General features: G+C 35.2%; 1 protein-coding gene across 2 annotated transcripts; it reads left to right on the plus strand.

The window, feature by feature from the left end:
* The first annotated feature begins 1118 nt into the window (after positions 1-1118).
* Positions 1119-20846, plus strand: LOC123313142 (corepressor interacting with RBPJ 1-like). Of its 2 annotated transcripts, none has more exons than XM_044897880.1 (5): positions 1119-1307; positions 1488-1833; positions 18713-18950; positions 19695-20475; positions 20539-20846. In XM_044897880.1, the coding sequence occupies exons 1-5, from the start codon at positions 1236-1238 to the stop codon at positions 20701-20703; spliced, it is 1602 nt and encodes a 533-aa protein (XP_044753815.1). In that variant the 5' UTR covers positions 1119-1235; the 3' UTR covers positions 20704-20846. The 2 variants fall into 2 exon arrangements, with proteins under 2 accessions (XP_044753815.1, XP_044753816.1); XM_044897881.1 differs by having other exon boundaries at positions 19695-20470; positions 20534-20846.
* The last annotated feature ends 2256 nt before the right edge of the window (positions 20847-23102 follow it).

Below are 23102 nucleotides of genomic sequence, written 5' to 3' on the forward strand. Positions count from 1 at the left end.
CGAGAATATGGCCAACGTTATCCGTTTGAAAAGTGTAAACTGTTAATAAACGCCAACAAACGATCTAACTAACCGCCAACAAGTCCAATGTAGCCGACTGTTATATGAGAAACGGTTTAACTAAACAATAACCGCCAGAAACAACCTCTCTGCTGAACTCAACGGCTTCAACGCCAACGTCGTCGACTGTTATATCAGAAACGGTCTAAATAAACGGCTTATTCAACGCCAACGTCGTCGACAGTTATATGATAAGCGGTCTAACTAAACGCCATCAACGCTAACGTCGCCGACTGTTATATCAGAAACGGTCTGAATAAACGGCTTTTTCAACGCCAACGTCGACGACTGTTATATCAGAAACGGTCTGAATAAACGGCTTTTTCAACGCCAACTGTTCGCGCACACGTTACTGCGCAACCTGTTATTGTTCAGGACATATAACGGTTAGTTATTGCTTTTTTCGAATAACCGTTGTTAAATAACAGGTTAGGGAATAACGCCCCATCCCTAGTAAACTGTTAATAAACGCCAACAAACGATCTAACTAACCGCCAACAAGTCCAATATCGCCGACTGTTATATGAGAAACGGTTTAACTAAACAATAACCGCCAGAAACAACCTCTCTGCTAAACTCTATCAACGGCATCAACGCCAACGTCGTCGACAGTTATATCAGAAACGGTCTAAATAAGCGGCTTTTTCAACGCCAACGTCGCCGACTGTTATATGATAAACGGTCTAACCAGAGATATATATCTCTGGGTCTAACTAAACGCCATCAACGCTAACGTCGCCGACTGTTATATCAGAAACGGTCTGAATAAACGGCTTTTTCAACGCCAACGTCGACGACTGTTATATCAGAAACGGTCTGAATAAACGGCTTTTTCAACGCCGACTGTTATTCATTTCATCAACGATTTGAGACTTCATATTTCGCGCACACGTTACTGCGCAACCTGTTATTGTTCAGGACATATAACGGTTAGTTATTGCTTTTTTTGAATAACCGTTGTTAAATAACAGGTTAGAGAATAACGCCCCCTTCTATAATTAGCACGGGAGTTACCGAATGGTAACTCTTGATGTTTATGTTCTGTGCTTTGACTTTACGGTGCAGTCAATAATCGAGGCTTCATTAATTTTCGTGTAATAGTTGAATAGTCCCTTGAATAGTGATTTATTCTCGTTTTGTGACAGTGATAATATTCAGTCAGTAATTCCGTAATCATGGGGAAAGGGTTCAATAATTATATGTGCAAAAAATTTTTCCACCCTGCTTCGAGGGATAATTTGAAACGGGTAAGTGCGAATTCTTCACTTCACGGTTCACTTTTCCTCTTTCTTATTGTTATCCTTTTACGTTCTACAATCCATTCGAAAAAACCAAAAGTTAATGTGTCAAAATTAACATGCAAGAAACAGCTCAGTAGCTAAATGCTCTCAAAATGTTCACTGACAAACCTATATAACTTCTTTCAGGTATGGATGGCAGAACAAAAGGCTGAAGCATATAAAAAGAAACAGGAGGAACTACGACAGCAGTATGAAAAAGAACAGGACCTCCATGACAACAAAGCTATGCTCAGTAAGGAAAGCAAGGATAAGCTCAGCATCAATTTTATGTATGAACCACCTCCTGGCGCGAAAAAAGAAAGGGAAAGAGAAGATAACGAACCTGAATATAAATTTGAATGGCAAAGAAAATACAATGCCCCTCGTGAGAGTTATTGTAAAGGAGATCAAGAAATCAGAGATCAACCATTTGGTATTCAAGTTCGAAATGTGAGATGTATTAAATGTCACAAATGGGGCCATATTAACACAGGTGAATATATGCTATTGTAATATAATAATTATAATTTTGGCTCGACTTCGATTTATGCCCCACCTCAGATTTTGATTATTTTTTAGTAGAATTTTTTATGAGGAATCAAATGGTATTTATCTCAATCTGCGGAAACTTATAGTTCAGTAGCTACGATTTTTTGCTATCTTTGTAAAGTGCACAAAATTATGATATTTGTATGTATGTTTCCTTACCGTAGTTCTTGATTAATTCGAATGTTGTTCTCAACAGCACTCAACAAATTGGGGTTTGAGTTAAATTATTAGAAGAAATGTAAATAATTGATCATTTTCGAATCCTTATAAAGAATTTTATGTATAAAAATAGATCCTTTTGATTTATGGCCCTATAGATGTGTGATGGATCCAAAAATCTGTGTCCAGCTGCTCTCCTTAAATTCCCAAACATCTTTCCTTCCTCCAAAAATATATCCTCAAAAATTTGTGTGGCTTTGTTTCATCTATCCAGTAATTTAATTTTTGATGTTCCTATATTTAGCTGATCTGAGCTCTCTTGGTAGCTGATTATATGTCCTTAGACCAAGATACTTTTCGTGCTTTTGACAGTATTAATCTAGTAGGGTTGCTGATCATCCTGGGATGATACACTCCTAGTGTTTGTGTTATGTTTTATTTCTGACCTATAGATCAAAGTATTGATCATTTAGTGACTCGGAGAATTAGTGAATCGTTAGCTGTTGTCTTTGATCAAGAGGTAGTCTGTAGGTGGGGAATCTATGTTCCTTGAAGAGATGGTTTTTATTATGGAGAGTAGAGAGAAGGAGAACGATCGACGTACTAAAAATGTGTCCCCGAAAACGGGAAACGTAGGATAGGTGTCGCTGCGATTGCAGCGGGTATCGATAAGGGGAGGGGATTCAAGCGTCAATTTGAAATGAACAGCCTTCATTTTATTTTAGGTTATGTGTCATCGTGGTTTTTCTGATGATTTTTCAAATACCTTTCTTCAAATCTATATTAAATATGAGTTCTCTGAATTATATGCAATAAAATGCAAGTTGAAATCAATGAAATTCAAAAGAAATCACTGATCAAAAAAATTGTACCTACTTTTGTTTATCATTGTTTATTGAAAGCAGCTGTGTTAGTTGGTTTACCGTAATCTTCAAAATTATATAAATCCGTAGTGAGGAGTAGTACACATCAAGACAACAAAAGGTAGCAGTCTCAGATTTATCACTTAGGTATTAGAGTAGATTCTGTTGCCAATACTCAGCTGAGAACTGATATAAACCATATATTATGTTATGCCAACAAAATTCTTCAAGAACATTTACTTCTGAACCATGTAGTTTTATTGGTTAGATAGTCTTATTCAGAAGAGTCAACTTCTCACGAGGGATGACAATTTCGATTTCGTTTATAATGAATCCATCATCTTTTTGATATCTTCATCGCAAAAGTGCTCTTGACACACAAATTGATTCGGAGATAAGGTTTTTTCCAATTTTGTCTCAAAAATGCTCTCGGAAATTTTATCTCTTCTCCTTTTCTTTCCGATGCCAAAACACTCTTATACTAGCGCACGCTTCAACATTTCACCATGGTCATATGTTCTCTTATCAAAAATCGAAAATAATAATATTCCTATCATCTGTCACCAGGGAAACAGTTCACTCAGCCAACGAGCCAACTACAATTTGATTTGTGTAAATCAAAATTTCGCACTCTCGTGATGGCCAGCGCTCCTGTTGGCAAAAGCATGAACTACCCTATTGGTACATATTTTAGGGGACAAAAAATCTGTGGTCTCAAAGCAGCGATCGTTCTCCTTCTCTCTACTCTCCATAGTTTTTATATAGTTCTTTTGTACTATAAAAAGTGGTGTAATGTTTGTTTTGTAAGCTCCTCCCCACTCTACTAGGTCATACTTCATAATTGGGTTGAAGGAGGGGTAGTTTTTGATGCACAAATTATTTTAACCTATAGATCGTGTTCAATATGTTGGTAACAACTCATTTCCATAAAAAAACCCAGAGCAACGCCTTTTTTTTTCACACTTTTTACCGTATCAATTTAGTTCAACTTCAGAGGGCTGGAGGGGGGATAGTTTTTGATGCTCAAATTATTTCACCCTATAGATCGTGTTCAGTATGTTGGTAACAACCAATTTCCATCAAAAAACTCCGAGCAACGGGTTTTTTTCACACTTTTTACTGTATCAAGTTAGTTCAACTCCAGAGGGTTGGAGGGGGTAGTTTTTGATGCACAAATTATTTCTCCTTATAGACCGTGTTCAGTATGTCGGTAACAACTCATTTCCATCAAAAAACCCTGAGCAAGAGTTTTTTTCACACTTTTTACTGAATCATGTTAGTTCAACTCCAGAGGGTTGGAGGGGGTAGTTTTTGATGCACAAATTATTTCACCCTATAGGTCGTGTTCAGTATAATGGTAACAACCCATTTCCATCAAAAAACTCCGAGCAACGGGTTTTTTTCACACTTTTTACTGTTTCAAGTTAGTTCAACTTCAGAGGGTTGGAGGAGGGGTAGTTTTTGATGCACAAATTATTTCACCCTATAGGTCGTGCTCAGTATGATGGTAACAACCCATTTCCATCAAAAAAACCCGAGCAACGGTTTTTTTTACACTTTTTACTGCATCAAGATATTTCAACATCAGAGGGTCGGAGGGGGTGGGTTTTGATGCACAAATTATTTCACCCTATAGGTCGTGTTCATTATAATGGTAACAACCCATTTCCATCAAAAAAACCCGAGCAACGGTTTTTTTTACACTTTTTACTGCATCAAGATATTTCAACATCGGAGGGTTGGAGGGGGTAGTTTTTGATGCACAAATTATTTCACCCTATAGATCGTGTTCCGTATGTTGGTAATAACCCATTTCCATCAAAAAACTCCGAGCAACGGTTTTTTTTCACACTTTTTACTGTTTCAAGTTAGTTCAACTTCAGAGGGTTGGAGGAGGGGTAGTTTTTGATGCACAAATTATTTCACCCTATAGGTCGTGCTCAGTATGATGGTAACAACCCATTTCCATCAAAAAAACCCGAGCAACGGTTTTTTTTACACTTTTTACTGCATCAAGATATTTCAACATCAGAGGGTCGGAGGGGGTGGGTTTTGATGCACAAATTATTTCACCCTATAGGTCGTGTTCATTATAATGGTAACAACCCATTTCCATCAAAAAAACCCGAGCAACGGTTTTTTTTACACTTTTTACTGCATCAAGATATTTCAACATCGGAGGGTTGGAGGGGGTAGTTTTTGATGCACAAATTATTTCACCCTATAGATCGTGTTTAGTATGATGGTAACAACCCATTTCCATCAAAAAACACCGAGCAACGGTTTTTTTTCACACTTTTTACTGTATCAAGATAGTTCAACTTCAGAGGGTTGAAGAGGGGTAGTTTTTGATGCACAAATTATTTTACCCTATAAGTCCTGTTCAGTATAATGGTAACAACTCATTTCCATCAAAAAACCCCGAGCAACGGTTTTTTTTCACACTTTTTACTGTATAAAGTTGGTTCAACTTCAGAGGGTTGGAGCGGGTAGTTTTTGATGCACAAATTATTTCACCCTATAGGTCGTGTTCAGTATAATGGTAACAACCCATTTCCATAAAAAAAACCCGAGCAACGGTTTTTTTTACACTTTTTACTGCATCAAGATATTTCAACATCAGAGGGTTGGAGGGGGTAGTTTTTGATGAACAAATTATTTCACCCTATAGATCGTGTTTAGTATGATGGTAACAACCCATCTCCATCAAAAAACACCGAGCAACGGTTTTTTTTCACACTTTTTACTGTATCAAGATAGTTCAACTTCAGAGGGTTGAAGAGGGGTAGTTTTTGATGCACAAATTATTTTACCCTATAAGTCCTGTTCAGTATAAAGGTAACAACTCATTTCCATCAAAAAAACCCGAGCAACGTTTTTTTTACACTTTTTACTTCATCAAGATATTTCAACATCAGAGGGTTGGAGGGGGGTAGTTTTTGATGCACAAATTATTTCACCCTATAGATCGTGTTTAGTATGATGGTAACAACCCATTTCCATCAAAAAACACCGAGCAACGGTTTTTTTTTACACTTTTTACTGTATCAAGATAGTTCAACTTCAGAGGGTTGAAGAGGGGTAGTTTTTGATGCACAAATTATTTTACCCTATAAGTCCTGTTCAGTATAATGGTAACAACTCATTTCCATAAAAAAAACCCGAGCAACGGTTTTTTTTACACTTTCTACTGCATCAAGATATTTCAACATCAGAGGGTTGGAGGGGGTAGTTTTTGATGCACAAATTATTTCACCCTATAGATCGTGTTTAGTATGATGGTAACAACCCATTTCCATCAAAAAACACCGAGCAACGGTTTTTTTTCACACTTTTTACTGTATCAAGATAGTTCAACTTCAGAGGGTTGGAGCGGGTAGTTTTTGATGCACAAATTATTTCACCCTATAGGTCGTGTTCAGTATAATGGTAACAACCCATTTCCATCAAAAAAACCCGAGCGATGGGTAAGAACCCATTTTCATAGAAAAACTCCGAGCAACGGTTTTTTTTACACTTTTTACTGCATCAAGATATTTCAACATCAGAGGGTTGGAGGGGGTAGTTTTTGATGCACAAATTATTTCAATACAAAAAGGAGTACTGTACAGTATACAGCACATGACTCACTCACATTATTGGAACGACAATTCCTTTGGAATTGTTGTTTCCATTAATTTTTCACAAATTATTTCACCCTATAGATCGTGTTCAGTATGTGGGTAAGAACCCATTTTCATAGAAAAACTCCGAGCAACGGGGTTTTTTCACTGTGTATCAAGATAGTTCAATTTCATGGGGTTGGTGGGGGCAGTTTTCGATGCACAAATTATTTTACCCTATATACTGTGTTTATAATGTTCTAAATAACCCATTTGTATCAAAAAACCCCGAACAACGGGTATTTTTACATTCTGTATGGTAAAAGCGAAAATGAAAAAACCGTTGCTGGAAACCGTTGCTGCCTTCACACCCGTGTTTCTCGATTTGAAAGTGCTGAGGAACCATTCGAAACTTTCTCTGTCTTCTGTCACCAACAAACATATTGCTACAATTTCACTCTGACAATTGCCATCTTCGATGATTATTAAGAAAAGAGGAATTCCAATATTCAGCAGTTTATAAGTCGCATCAATAGCCAAAAATTCCGGAAAAGCTGCCATGGTACTTTTCATCTGTGGGGTCTGCATGAATAAACCTTTGAAATAGTCATTACTATCTTTGAAGAAAGCTGTTTCGGCATTTTTTTCCTGAAGGAAATCTATACATTTTTCTAAACTATCCCCCTCAACCGCGGTTCTTTGAAGATTTGATAAATCCTTTAGCGTTATATGTTTTCCTGTTATTTGCTGTAAATTTTGCCGCACTCATTTTTTATCTGCTCTGAGACTTGATAGTTGCTTAGCGGTTTCATCACCAGGCAACTGCCTCTGTTGGGGCAAAAATGAAAAAGTTTCTCTATTCCTCTCGTGATTATGTTTATCATTGAATTTTATTATTTTTAATGAGTCGCCTCTAATATCTGGACTGAATGACATGAATGCCGGACACAGGCCTTCTTTTTTGAATGTTTTTGTATCTCTTAGCTTCTTACCTTTTGGTCGAAAATGCTGCCCTCCATGAATGCATGAATATTTAAGATAAGAGTATAACAGTTCGCTTGTAATAGGTTATTAAACGAAGCGACATAGAAAATTTAAATACTGCGTACCATTATTTAATTAGAAAAATCAAAAGTATTTAATGGTTCTCTATCCCAGGTGCGCTGACGGTCATCATAATTCATGATCCACGCATATTCCGAAAATTCAATATGTTAACTTCACGTCTTTTAAACATCCTCCATACAAGCAGTTGTTATCATTTCCAAAATTTCAATAGTTGACAACAGAACCACACGAATTGAAAATGTAAGTTGAAATTTTCGAGCCTGACTTGTTTGATTTATTGTTTGTGTAGAATTTTTTTTTGGAGAGTTTCTATAATGTTTATTATTGTAATCATTATCCTCCGAATTCATTGTAGATCGTGTTGTTCTATTTCAGAGCCCTGATGAAGACTATGAAATAAAGTCGAAACTAGTTGGCCTTTTTTCTAAAAAGTTGGTTTTGTAAACAAATCATAGACCTATACACCTGTGAAAAGAAATTTAATTCGATGTAAGAACTTCGTAACAGGCATGTTGACTGTCCGGAATCGTTTGCAGAATGTTCAGTGCCTTTCCTCGTAGAGCTATTATTAATGCCGTGGCTTTTTTGTTGTCGTTCCAATTGTTCGCCAGCGCAGCAGCTTCAAACTGTTTTTGATATGTCGACCAGGGTATTTTTTCATCTGTAGGCTTGATCTTCATTCTACTACCTTAGCCGTCATTTTCCGCTTTCGCTGTGCTGTAGGGAGTTGAAGCCAGAATATCTGTTCTGTTTGACATTCTTTTAAAGGAATCTATCAATTCGGAATGATGTTCAATTATTCCTGCCATATCTTCCAGTTTTCCATTAACGTCGTTATAAACTTCGTCGAACTATTCATCAACTCTTTCATAAACTTCGTCAAATTTTTCGTTCACTATATCAAACTTCTCGTCTACTTTATCAAATTTTTCATTTATGGTTTCCAGTTTCTTATCCAATTCATCTGTAAGTTGACTCACCACATCATTACAATTTCCCTTAATCTGGTCCATTTTCTCATTCAACTTACAAGAGTTTCCGTCCATTTTCTCATTCAACTTACAAGAGTTTCCGTCCATTTTCTCATTCAATTTTCGAGAATTTTCTTCCATTTGGAGCATTTGTTCATTCAACTTACAAGAATTCTCGTCCATTTTCTCATTTAATTTTCGAGAATTTTCTTCCATTTGTAGTAGTCTTGTGGTCACTGGCATGAAATCCAAATAACCGGAAATATTTATTCAATTCGAGCGATGTTGAACCGCACACCTGACACCAATGTAACGTTTTCTTCGCTTAATTAAAACGTCCGATTAATTAAAATTATTTATTTACACTTATAACTCACAAACTAACTATACTTCATTCAACTTTATTTTAGCAGTCGGTTGGCCATGGAAATTTGACACATTTCACTCTGTATAGTACGAAAATGTGGGGTTATGAAGCTTGTCAAAACATTTTTGGGTTTTAAATCAACGCTTTGTTGCCCGTTCTACGTAAAAGTTTCTGTTATCACGTATTTTATCACAATGTCGAATCTCTTCGGAAAATATGTGACGAACATAATTGAAGTTTATACAAACTGATTGAAGGCATACCAAATCCAGTTATTTGCATGGAAAATACAAGAGATCAGTATAATATCATAATATGCACTAGCTTGAGGAGAGTTAATGTTCGTTATCTTCTTTGGCTTACATCATTTGTAGATTTCAAAAATATTAACCCGAAGATGAAATGCGTATGATGCAGTGGTTGGGAATGGGTATATCACGAAGGAATTAACAGATAATTACAAGAATGTTAAATTCTTCAACCAAAATCATCTTGCATAAGTAAAAGGAGTTGAAGGAAATTTCAAGTTAAGGTGCAACTTCACCGTTGAACAAAAATTTCACATGAATAAACAAGTAACAGGGCAACTTGCGCGTATTTGTGGTTATTCATCTTAATACATTGATATAATAATAATAATTAGGTATTTATTGGTACCTTAAGACATTTACATTGAATAGGACAAGTCAAATGAAAAATAGAAAAATCCATTTTAGAGAACTTATTCTCCGATGACATTTATCGAAAATCCTGTAGTAAACTTTTCGCATTAATTCACTCAAACATAAAATTCCCAAATGCCACCACTTTTTTGGGTCTCCCAATATAAGGAAATTCTTTGTCATACTCCTCATTCACAATCTTTCTGATTGTGGAAATATTCAGCTGAAATATATGTCTTTTAGATTAAGATGAAACATATAAATTCTCATACATTGAATATGTTCGCTATCGTCTGACGTATTGTGGATTTTAGAATATCAGGGTATAACTATTTGAATGAGCGGACCTGAATTCTAAATAGCACTTCCTGAAACCCTGTCTCTTTTTTCAATCACTTTCGGCATTTTCGAATTTTCGTAATAAAAATTGATATTAGTTGTGGCAACGGCGTTATGACATTAACGACATTTCATGAGTGCCACCCTAACTTCGTTCTAGTTATAAAAACTTGAGAAAATTATTTCATGGCCAACCGACTGCTAAAATAAATTTGAATGAAGTATATGTCACTACTTTTTATTTCCACTCGTATTTATTTCCACTAGTCGCTTGCATTGTGAACTATAACTGTACTGACTACCTGCTCCTCTGCTGGGCTTATATAGGCGCCTGAAACATTCCCGTGCTTTCGCGGTCGTTCCAGAATAAAGCGACCGCTCTGGTTCTCGAAAGGTCCGACCGCAAGGGCCGGACTGGTTACAATATAAACTCAGTATCACTAATTGGGGTAACGAAAAAGGATTTATTAATCAACTTTCTTTTTGTCAGATTTATGTTTTTGTGGGGCTGAAGGACTCAAGGTCGATGGCCATTTGCTTCGCAGTAAATGATAGTTTCATTTTTCTTACATTATGTACTTGTAACAATTTTGTGGATCCTATCTCTTCTATTTTATGATCAAGGTAAATACATATCTTTCTTGACATAGGTCACACAGCCATCATATCCAATGTATTTTCATTACGGCATCATGCTACATAATGACACCATTTCATTATAATTTTCAATTATTGTGGAATAAAGAGATTTATTTTTTTAATGCCCCATTGAGAAATCATTCAAGTCTTGTACTCTCAGTTTTGTATTTTAATTCATGTGAAAAATTTCCCCTCACTTTGTAATTTCAAATTTTTGTTTTCGCCCATAATTTTTGGCTAACTTATTACCTTAGTGAGACATTTTTTGCAATAATCAAATGTTTAACCAAAATATGATCACACAATCGTTTAAAATTCGGTTAACGTGCGGCGATGTTCAAGGTATACGTGGGAGACCGCTAGTTTACGTAGGCCGTAAAGCTAACGTTAACATTAAAAATATATCGGACTGGCAGAAATCTACAATTTCAGTATACCATGGAGAACGCGCCGACATTGATGGTGAGTAGCGATAGACCTGCTTCATTCAGTCGGCATCGTTTGGTTGGGTTATGTGATACTGACGAGCTCAAATAAGAGCGAAACGGTCTATCGCTACTCACCATCGATGTCGGCGCGCTCCCCATGATATACTGAAATTGTAGATTTCTGCCAGTCCGATTTATTTTTATATCTTTCATGGCCTTTCGGCGTTAAACTACCTTCATCTGTTAACATTAAAAACTGACGAATGACCATGCGTAGATGTAAATTATAACGTTTACGTTCATGGCAGCACTTCAACTCTCTAATGCCGTCAAATTACACCAGACATGTTAGTGAACGTTTTCAGCAAAATTTATGTTACAGCATGGACGTGAATGTTCTTATTTCCAGCATTCATTAAAATAATCACAAGTACTCTTCCACCATTTTGTAACCTACAGTTGCACTTAGGTCTATCGGCTGCTCAAATGGATACGGTGAGGGGTGAGTCCCCAAAAATTAACTTCACAGAACCTAACTTTAGTTGGGCGCCAGGTTTAACACCAGTGGCGTAGCTTGACTTAGAGGGGCCCTGTATCAAAATGTGTTGAGGGGCCCTAAGGAAGGGTGAAGTAAAAATAAAAGTATATAGCAAAAAATGTTCGATTTGTATCGGAATAATTATATGTAGGTACTTATAATTAGAAGTTCTAACTCATACTTGATGCGAAAATAGCGAAATAATATATAATACAAAAAACATAAAATGATAAACAAACAAATAATAAACAAACAATACAAAAAATTAAAGATAAACTTTTCTGGCCTTTATTTCAGCAAATCTATTTATCAAATCAGCCCCATAGCTGATGACGATTTAAGTTTTTTAAGTTGTTCCCTCTCTGCCCTCTATTGACAATAACGACATGTCTGAAAGCCGTTCCTGTCCCATAGAAGTCCTCAGATAATTTTTTATGAGTTTTAATTTTGAAAAACTCCTTTCAGCGGTTGCAGTTGTAACCGGAAGGGTCAAAAATAAAAGACGTCCGGAAAATAGATGCGAGGCTATTGAATTTTATGAGGACTAATTCTAAAAGTTCTTTGATGGCACGAATTTTCTGAATTTTAAGTATTCCTATCTATCTGAATGATCAATTCGGTGTAATGAACGGGATTTTGAAATGAATGGTTGTCTTAGCAGTTATTCTCAAAAATGCTATTGTAAAACCTGTAAGAGGTTTCGCATAATATTTTTAGGAATTTTTTGCTTACAGACATTCGGGGCCCCTAAAGTCTGGGGGCCCCGTATCACTGATACCGCTGATACCGCGGTAGCTACGCCCCTGTTTAACACGTAAACCAAGAGAAATCTTGCTTCAGGGAAAGTTTTAAGAAAATGACTTTTACAATTCTATTAAAATTAAAAATTTACAAAAAACACAAGTTATGATTGCTGAAGGCTGAGTATTATAAAAAAAAATACAAATTAGGCGTTACAGAAAGTTGATTGGGCTCCAGACAGAATTTGGATTTGTGTAATCGAGTTTGACAGAAATTTTGAGACCTCACTTGTCCTATTCCGGCTATATCGCTTGGATGGTAGTTGGGAAGAAAATTTCAGCTCTCACTGACTCAATTCAGGTTCAGTGTTTGGAGGCTCGCTTGGTGTATATAGTATATATTAGCCAAAAGGTTTCAGTTCCGAGTTGGCGAGATTCTGATCTTGAAACAGCTTCAGACGTTGTTGTTCCTTTCAATATCAACTGATTCTCCAACATGCAGTGCAGAATAGAATAAAAAATTAGTAGATGTTAAAATGGTGGTCGATTTAAATTATGTTCCAACTAACTCTTTCGGCAGCAATACAATAATCAGTACAAAACGCCTTATAGTTTTTCAGTAAAATAATTCAATAAATAAGGTGATTACATATTGAATAGATAAAAAAAAATGATAAAGTTCAACAAAATACGAGTAGATTAACCCAATATCTTTCCGGAAAGAAAAAAAAATTTTGTTAAATCAGAATAAATTGGACCTACAATTGAAACTTCAATTAATGATCCGAAAGAACAATAAAAGAAATCGGACAAAGAGGGAGCCCGTACTCTGGCAACTGAAGAAATGGAACAAAAATTAAACAAAATCCCAACCCACTGATGGTGAGCAAGGATAGAAATTACTAAATTCAGAAAATGAAATTTCTGAACAGGGAAAAAGAAACTTGATTACTCTTATTGAATTCAATCAGTAAAGAGAAAGATAATCATTCACCAGAAATAAGCACTCACTCTTTGTCACCTCTTCACAGCGGTTTCAATCGAATCCAATTTCGATCCAAATGAAAAATCATAGATTAATAAAACACGAGATAGAGCATCTCGAAAAAAACGCGTTCACAAAATACTGCCATAAATATGAATTTGGATTCCTTGGGTGGGGGAACTGAACAGGGGCGAATTCAGGACTAGTCACACTGTGAATATTTCAGATAGTCGGCAATAATTTTATATCGAATGGAAATAATATTTCAATGCAAAGATTTCGAGTATTTTTCTTATGACAACTAATCGAAGGGATGTAAAAGTAATAATAAAAAAACAACTGATGTAAAAAAGAATTTATTTTGGATACAATGTTACCATACATTAATGGTCAATGTATGACCCTAACTTACATACAAATTATTTGAAATTTTATTCACTAAGTATATACTGAAAACCAAAAATTACTTTCATCAAATAAAATCCCTTCAAAATGGTTAATTCTCAGATCAATAGAAGTGGAAGCAGCTGAATTTGATGGAATTTGTATAATGAGAATCTAAAAGAGTTTGTTCACTGAAGAGATCCTCAAGTCTTTTGAACACATTTTGGGGACTGAAAAAATAATGTAATACTGTAGACATGTACCAATGATTGTAAAATCAGAAATGATTTCTTATTACATATGCAGTTACCCATAAAAGAATCCCTCAATTCTAGATGAAGCATCATTTTTTTTTCCTTTTATGCGGGCAGTTTTAAATTGAAATAAGTTATATTGCATATAAATTAATAAGCAGTAATTTGAACTTTCATTTTTAGTAACTCAAATACTTCAACAACCTGCTTCCCCCTTCAAATTTTTATACCTCGAAAGTGCTTTTGGGTGTTGAAGTGCATCATAATTAAGAGCTGTTTTTACGAAACTGTAAGCTTTAACTGAATAGTAATGTGACCTTAGAGGAAATTGTTTGAGGTCATTGCCATATTTATGTTTTTTGTGCATGCAGATGTCTTCGAAGAAATTTTACATGAGGTATTTGCCTCGGCGTTTCAAGCTTTCATCTTGAATTTTTCCTTCCAATGAATTGAGAACGGCTTGTGGGGTAGCAATTACTAACGACACACTCATCGTCTCAATCTTTTTTCTGACTTCAATTATCTGTTTTTCAATTTCTGCTCTTCGCGTGTTTATTCCTGCAACAATTTTTCAACTGAAATTTCACTTCAAGATATGAGGTATCCTGATAACAGACATTTTCATTTAATAATTCATAAAAGTGATGGGAATATCCGAGCTCCATTTGAATGGTCATAATATTGTAATCATAGTTAGAGTAGTAGCATAATTTTTACATTTCCATTGAAATACATCTTAGGAATAAAGGAAACTTTTTCGATTTTAAGAAAAACGTCAACGCCGTGTGCCTCAAAACATGAGCGTTCAATGGCCTTTGCTCATTTTTATGTATAGTATATCCAAATCCAAGAGGCCAGCGGTAAACATTGCAGCATGAAGTGATCACGCGTCAAGAACGTGATAACGCAGAGGTGTACTAATAAATTGAATTCCGAGAGCGTTATATTTTAAAACTTTTTGAGTGTTCCAGTTCCGGTGAAAAATGTGTATGCTTATCTACGAGTCTGAGTAATGAACAATTAATCTAAAGTTCCCACTTTAATAAATACTATGTATATAAATGTGTAACAATATTTTTTTTGTAAAAGTGACTACCCCGTAGTGTCGTCAGAAGATGCAGAACTTTCCTCTAAGTTGACGATGACTGGTGTTATATCATCCATAATATTATCCAGTTTCCACATGTCTACCTCAACTTTTTGTTTGACATGTTTCACGCACTTTCTCCATCTTTCGGAAGTAACCCGTGAGAGAGCCTCTTGAAAAAGATTTTGGACGTCAGCCATTTTAAATGTGGTGTTTTTATCTGCCACAAAATTCTTGACATCGGCCCAAATCAATTCAATAGGGTTCAGTTCGCAGTGGTAGGGCGGTAATCTAAGTACAGTAATATTTTGGGCCTTTGCGGTTTCATCCACAATGTATTTTTCAAAGTTTTCTTTGTTCTGCCTGACTATCTGCAACTATTGCGCTTTTATGAGGTCAGGGGTGAAATCAATATTTTTCTCCCTCAACCATTGTTGGATATCACTCTTTCTGAATTGTGAATTAGGAATTTTTTCCATTTTCCTTGAATGGTAAGGAGCATTATCTAAAACTACTATAGAATTTTCCTCCAATTTAGGAACTATACCCTCGACCACTTTTCGAAGGACTGACCATCCATTTCTTCATGGTAGTCACCAGTTTTTTTGGATTGGAAAGTCCAGAGTCCTCCAGTTAAAAAACCAGTGTCACTGCCAATATGACACACTATAATTATTTGCCCTTTGCCTGGAAAAATATATTCACTTCATTTGAAAAAGAATGTTGAAATTGTTTTCCACCAAAAAGGTACTTACATCAAGTTTCACAAAACTTTGATTGCTCGATCAACGATTTGGCATTCGATTTCCCGAAGGAAATCATTGAAACTTTCATATTTCCGAATATATTGGAGGAGTAGCAGTTGAGAATCATCAAATGGGCGTGTATAGATAATTATTTGGTGAAAGAATGATATTCAGAATGCTTATGACCAACTTATCGACTGAAAACTAATTGACGTTCATCCGTCACTCGATCGTTGATTCTCTGATCAAGCTTTATGAAACCAAAGGGTTAAACTCAAAATTCAAGACCTTCCCAGACGGATTTTTAATCCAGTAGATAATCCAGCAAGTAACGCTTGCCGAGAAGATGTAACTGTTTCATCGGTCCACACTTTGGATTTAGTATGACCGGTATTTACCCAAGTTTCATCCAAGCAGTAAATCTTCCTGTTTTCATCACGGAAGGTCCTAATTTTCGTGAGATAGTTTCTTCTCCAACATTTAATGTCGTCACGGTTCATTAAAAAACTGTTGCGTTGGCGACGTCCATATTTGAAATTAAGTTTTTTCAATATTATAGAGAAGGTACTCTTCTTAAAATTTGGCAAGTTCGAGTCTTCATTAACTATTTTTAATACTTTCTCTATAGTCGGGTGTTCATTTCTGAAGAAAAACTCGTTAACTTTTCGCCGTATTACATTTTTATCGAAATCTGATAAGGACTCCCATTTGGTGGTCCGATTTTGATTTGTTGCCGGCTGTGATAGAACACCGGAATTTATGTATTCGGAAATAATTCTCCTAACACTTCGAGCTCCAATGCCAAGTCTCTCAGCAACTCGGAGTTCTACGTCCTTTAAACACATTCCTGCATTTTGAATAATCTCAATTTTATAAGTATTCAAAATCATATCTTTTATCTCGTCACTGAAGTGTCGTTTCAGACGTCTCTTTTTTCGAGGACTTAAGTCAACACGCGATTCCTCAGCAGTATCAGTACTTGATATTATCTTAAATGCTTGTAACTTGAATAACTTGCTACAACTATAAACCAATTTACGAAAGAAAAAGCAATGAATGATCTCTGCAGTTCTGCACAACAATTCGCATACAATCAATGAATCAAACGTAATGCGGTACTGCATTACTCCCACCTGCAAACATGGCGTTCCTGAAGCTTTGACCAATAAGAGGAGTTCTTAAATAAGATCACGCGTTAGTCAGTTTGTTTACGCTGGCCTCTCGGATTTGGATAGACTATAGTTCTTTTTACCATAGTAGTTTAAAACGATTTTTTTGTACCACACTGGGTAGGAATGTATCTCATTTGTTTTATCCTTGAACTACAACAGGCTTTCATTTCTTCTGCAAATTCTGAACTGGCATTCTTGTTTAATGATTTTGATCCCATTTTTTTTTCCATTTTCTTCGAAAACTTCAGTAATGATGACAGGTTTGGCATAGTATTGGCTATAATTACAATATTGTTGAAGCAATTAAAATCTCGTTCTACTGTTTATCTCGAAACCAGGAAGGATGTTTGTACAAAAAAGCATGATATATTATAGGAGGAAGAGAATCTACCAAATTTCAAGTTCACCACAAAACTAGAAGTTGTCAGAAATCATTTGCAAAATTCCAAACAAAGTGATATTCAGACAAGAAAGCGAGTTAAAAAAGTGGTAACGTACCTATCTGGAATGGCATCTTTTTTCAAATTTATAGTAAAACTCGATTTCTCTCATTAATAAGTTTGGAGTGTAAATTACAAGAGAAGTGTAAATTGTGTTCAAGATCCAGTGCAACTCTCCACTGCTGTCGTCTGGTTTCATTTCTGGAAAACTAAAATTAAAATCAATTATTTTAATGTACAAACTCAACATTTCAATGAAGGTACAAATCATTAGATCGTATTCAAACAGAATTCGACCCTGGCGTCCCCTACTCCCTCCCCTGATTTCATAAAGTCGTGAGCTCTGGTGAGCTCAAACAAGAATAAAATATGAAAAACTTACCGGAATAAGTGAATCGCTTTCCTCTTCCGTGTATGGATTGCACTTTTATTTTAAAAACACTTTTTTGCGGCATATCGCTACATATTTTCCAAAATATTACGACGTGAATGATTGAAAGAATATTTTGACAATTACAAATACACACGCCGTCTTCGAAATTTAGAAGCGATCAGGAGGGGAATACAAGCAAACATTCATTTCATTGGTGGTTGCCTGGAGTGGAAAGTATTGGAAAAATGAACAGTCTGGAAAATAGCTTAGGCTATGTACACATGAGTGCGTTAGACGCCGCGTTGAGCGCGTGTTTGCAGTTTTTACTTCGACCGTCGCGTTTGCAGCACGCTTCGAGTTACTAGACTGGGCATTGGAGCGTACACATGCACGCGCGCTCAACGCGGCGTCTAACGCTCTCATGTGTACATAGCCTTATGTTCCATCTATTTAATCTATGTGAAAAATTAAAATGAACGACTCCCCTCCTTCTTCAGAAAAATCCGGTTTCATTATTCCGTTTATTGCGGAATCAGTGGCGTCACGGCGATGAGGTTTGTAACGAGAAATCGTTACAATTTTACCTGTCATTTCGTTATCGATGGAAATTTCAGAATCAGATAGTACTCGATAAGATCTTCAACATGAGGTATCGCAACACGAGGTTGTGATCACCCCCGTTTGGGATGCAAAGAGCGGAAAAGTTGTTCCCCTCGAATCAGAAATTGACGGGTCCGAGCGATTTTGCACATTTCCATTTTAGATCCGGAAAATCGAGGTGTTAAGTTTTCGCTCGAGTTTTCTTTTGACCACACTATATGTAGCTGACAGAATATAATCGAATCCTCAAAAATTCTATGAAAAATCTGGGATGTATAATTAAATCTGTCAGTAGATTTGAAATTCATTTAATATATCATATAATTGGAAAATATTTTCCGTATTTGTAAAGATGACTTTGCCGTATGATTAAATAAATAAATCATTAATTCTTTTTGTTTTACAGACAAAGAATGTCCTATGTACAGTCTATCAATGAGTGCTGCAAGATCTTTAGAGAATTCTGAAATAATGGATCAAAGTACACTTGTGAATCAAATGTTGGAGGAAGGTTTGGCTTTGAAAAAGCAACATGCTTCCATTTCAGAAACATCCAAACATCAGTTGATAACGAATGGCGAAGAGAATTGGGAAGCTACTTTTCTAAAATCGTTATCCTTCAAACAGAAGAAGGCTCTCTTGAGGTAAGAAATAACCAAATTTAATATTGATGCAATTGATTGTAGAACAGATTTGAGCGAAGTGCAGTTTCGAATTCTCGTTGATTTCAGATTATTGGACTGTTAATTGCTGAGGCTATCACAAAAGTTTAATCAAATTGTCAAATTTCGAAGGATCTGGAATAATAAATTTTGCGTCGATTGTGACGGACGGAATAGTTTAATATTTAGTTTTCTTTTGACTCTATTCTCTATTCTTTGTCCTCTATTCTCTAATAGAGGACATTGCACTATCATTCTCCACAACTTTGTGTGTCAATTATCCCAATAATTCATTATACAGCTTACAGTAGTTTATCAGTGGGGTTTCAGCTATTATCCCATAGTACTGAGTGTGGCAAGACTCAAACTCAATATCTGTACTTGCTAGGAACTAAGATATTGGAATTCTGAAAATTCTCACTGTAGGATTGTTTTTACTCTATTTGTCTGAAATATATTCCATTCTTCTTGTTAATCAGAAATAGCTGTTATTTTTCGAATTCCATATTGGGCTTAACAAGCTTTCGACAGAATTACCTTTTTTTGATTCTATATATCACAGTATATTACTTGTATGTATAAGAATTTTGTTTCGGATAAGAATCAATTGTGTACTTTTTTACCTATATTTTACTCTCTAATATTCATTGTTGAACTTTCTGTTTATCCATTCATCCAATTCCTCAATTTTTTCTTGATTAACAAAAATTTTCTTCATCTTTACAGGAAACTAGAAAAAATCGAGAAAAGGCTCAACAAAAAAAAAAAAAAAGTAACTGTTAGTGAAGATTCTGATGATTTATATACTTTGAAGAAAAATCAAAGAAAATCATCTAATAAAAATTACAGAGGTGAAAGAAGATATGTAAATAAAAATTCTAGAAGCTTGAGTGAAAGTTCTGATGATCAGAAACATAACATCCGAAATGAGCCAATCCGGAAAAGGGCCAGAAAAGATAGTTCTGCTCGAAAAGAAGATGAGGAACAGAAACATATCCAAAAAAGTAGAGAATATATGAGAACAAGAAGCGAAAGTTGTAGTGAAAATGAAGATAAAGGAAAATACAAAGAGAAAAGTAATGAATCCATACGTAGAACAGATAGCACGTATAATGGGAGCCAAAAAAAGAGACATGAAAAAATTGGTGTATATGAAATAAATGGAAGATCTAATAAAAGTGACGATGAAAGAAAACATAAAACAGAAAAATTTCGTGGGTCTTATAACACAAAATTTAATAATTATGGGGAAAACAAATTGGAAGGGAGGAATAATGGATCGACTCGTAAATCTGAAAGGGAGGCATGTTATGAGAGAGAAAGTGGGGACAAAATGAACTTGAGCACAAAAAGCTCTAGTGGTAGCGATATTGAAAGAACAGATGAAGAAAAATATAGTAAATACAAAAAATCTAAGAGCGACAAGTATAAAGGAAGACAGGATACCAAGAATAATCATAGAAGTAGAAAGACAAGTGGTAGCAGTTATACCGAGAGTGAAGATGAACGAAACAGTAACAAATTCAGTAGCTCAAAATGTAATCTTAGATTGAAACATCATGATTATGAAGAAAGACATAAAAATAGAAATGGTATTAAATACCACAAATCAAGAAATTCTAGTAGTTCTGGGAGCGAAGAAGAAGAAGATAGAAGTAGAAAATACAGCCATGTAAAGAGGTCAAAAAAAAGCGGCACTTGTGAAAGTAGACATGATAAATACAAGAAATCATAAATCTGGAGTTGAATATTGATTTAAACTAAGATAATAAAGAGTTTGTCATATCAATTTAGCAATTTTTAGTGCATTGACATTACTTGTAACTATAATCTTGTACATATAAATATAAAAAAAGTAAATTCAGATCAAATGAAGCATATTTGAATTTTGATTTTTTTTCCCATTGTTAATCTATGTATTTTCTCAAAGTCAATAAATAAAAATACCTCATTATGAATTATTTCACAACGAAATGATTGAAGTATTGTTGTTTATTTTCTATTTGAAAAACGAGTAGTTACTAAATTCTTCGACATCAAATTGGATTGAATCATGAGTATTGGCCTTGAGTATTAACCCCCCTATAGGAACAACCCAGTTCATCAGATAGAAGCCGAAACTTTACCGCCGTATACAGTGACTCTATCTCGTTGAGTCATTGTACCGCCGTAAAGTGGCGGTGCCTATTGGATATTAAGAGAAGTATATGATGCTGAGTCAGTCGAGAAATTTTGGGGCATTTTATTCTAGAAGAAATCAGTTTTCTTCAACCCAAGTGCTTGTCAAGTGGTCAGAATTTTTGGGAGCGACAGGGCTGGGCTGAAACATTTTTGTGCCTGGTCTTACAAAGCTTGAACGTGGAATAAACACTTCTTTATTGAAAATTCGATATCGATTTGTTTTGAATCCATAATTCCGTTATGAGCAACACATCGAATTATGAATTATTTTCGACCATTCAATGATTGATTCTCTGTTAGTTCTTCGATATATTCGGTAAGGAAAAAGTTGACTGGAAATCGCATAACCATAGACCTAATAAAATATTGTCAGGTATGATTAGGTCTATGCGCATAACTGAAGAATCATTGAAGAGAAATTCAATGTTTTTTGATACCCGCTCAAAATTTGGAAATCGTCCGTATAACTAAGCTTTTGCGTACCTATTTTTATATGAAGTTTTTGCACTAAAGTGATTCAGGAAATATACCCCTAAAATTATTGGACCTATCGAATCGTTTAACACCCCGTATATTCAACACTGTGTTTTGTACAATCAATTCAAGACAAAAAAATCGTACTCTGAAGCAAATTAAGGTTATTTTCGTGACTGTTCACGCCAATGTGAACGTCAGATTATTTAGTTGTTTTTGAAAATATTTGGATTTTCCGAATAGGAAATTGTTTCATTTTCATTCAATTATCCCCCGGTAAAGAGGTAAAGTTTATATTCAATATGCTACCACTCTACCAGCTGTAGGTTTCCTCGCGACGGCGCATATTCATTTTTACCCATTGAATTCATCCTTTGTCAATCAGAGAGATTAACTCAGATTCTTATCATATGTATCCATTTTTCATTGTTTTCCGTTACCAAATAAAATTTCAAATAAATTCAGCTTCCAATAGAGTTCGATTTTTCGATCATTTTTCATTACATCATCATTTTCTTACATCCAGAAAAATGCTGAATACCAGGTCATTTCAATATATAATAAGGTACCAGGAGAGACCAGACTACTTTATAATACCAAGCAGTTGAAAAGTAAATTAAAGACATTTCTGATAAATAAAGCTTACTATAGCGTATCTGAATATCTAACTGATAAAATTAAAATTGATGATTTCATTATGTAAGTTATTATAAGTTTTTTAATTTGACATGCTCGAATCCTATTATGTAGGAATAATGTATTATTTTTGTGCGAATAAATATTATCTATCTATCTATCTATCTATCTATCATTTAAAATTCTTTTGGATAACTAGTAACAAGCCTAAAAAGAGTAAGTTTTCACTGTTAGTGTGATCAGTGGCGTGACTAAGTAAAGGTCACAAAGAGCAAGTGTGAAGTCTTTCTTCAGCCCTCCAACTTCAGGACCTGCCATCCCGTGCCGTTGTTGAGCTCAATCAATTGGTTCGAGGAGTGGTTGTCAAGATAAGGTCCTTGGTAACCATCTATTTCTGGAGAAGGTAAGGCTATCTTTTCTAATTGACTGTACACTTGTTCCTTCTTTTTGTGTTGGGAAATACGTATTTTAATATTTTACAGTCCGCTTAATATAATATTTTCCATCTTTAATCAGGTTCAGAGTACCCTTTGAAACTCGCACCCATTCATATTTTACCATTTTCGAATCGGTCCCAACACAATAATTGGTCCTAACGAGCAGGATATTTCACCCCTAGATTAAAAAAAAAATAACGAAATTGAAGTATTTTGCAGATTTGTTCACCTATTTTCGAAGATTTTCCCTTTCATAAGGTATACATCGACGCCTGGCAACATCGCCTACAGCTGGTAAGACCACATATTGCAACATCTGTAAATGTTATAATATATAACATTATAATATGTTATATTATAATGTTCATAAATTTCAATTTATGAACTTCAGTTCATAATTTGTTGA

This window comes from Coccinella septempunctata, chromosome 5 (assembly GCF_907165205.1).
Source record: "Coccinella septempunctata chromosome 5, icCocSept1.1, whole genome shotgun sequence".
NCBI classification, from domain to species: Eukaryota; Metazoa; Arthropoda; class Insecta; order Coleoptera; family Coccinellidae; genus Coccinella; species Coccinella septempunctata.

Coding starts and splice junctions, on each gene's coding strand:
- LOC123313142 (XM_044897880.1), top strand. CDS start 1,236: ATGGGGAAAGGGTTCAATAATTATATGTGCAAAAAATTTTTCCACCCT. Junction 1,308..1,487: donor CGAGGGATAATTTGAAACGG/GTAAGTGCGAAT, acceptor AACTTCTTTCAG/GTATGGATGGCAGAACAAAA. Junction 18,951..19,694: donor CAGAAGAAGGCTCTCTTGAG/GTAAGAAATAAC, acceptor TCATCTTTACAG/GAAACTAGAAAAAATCGAGA.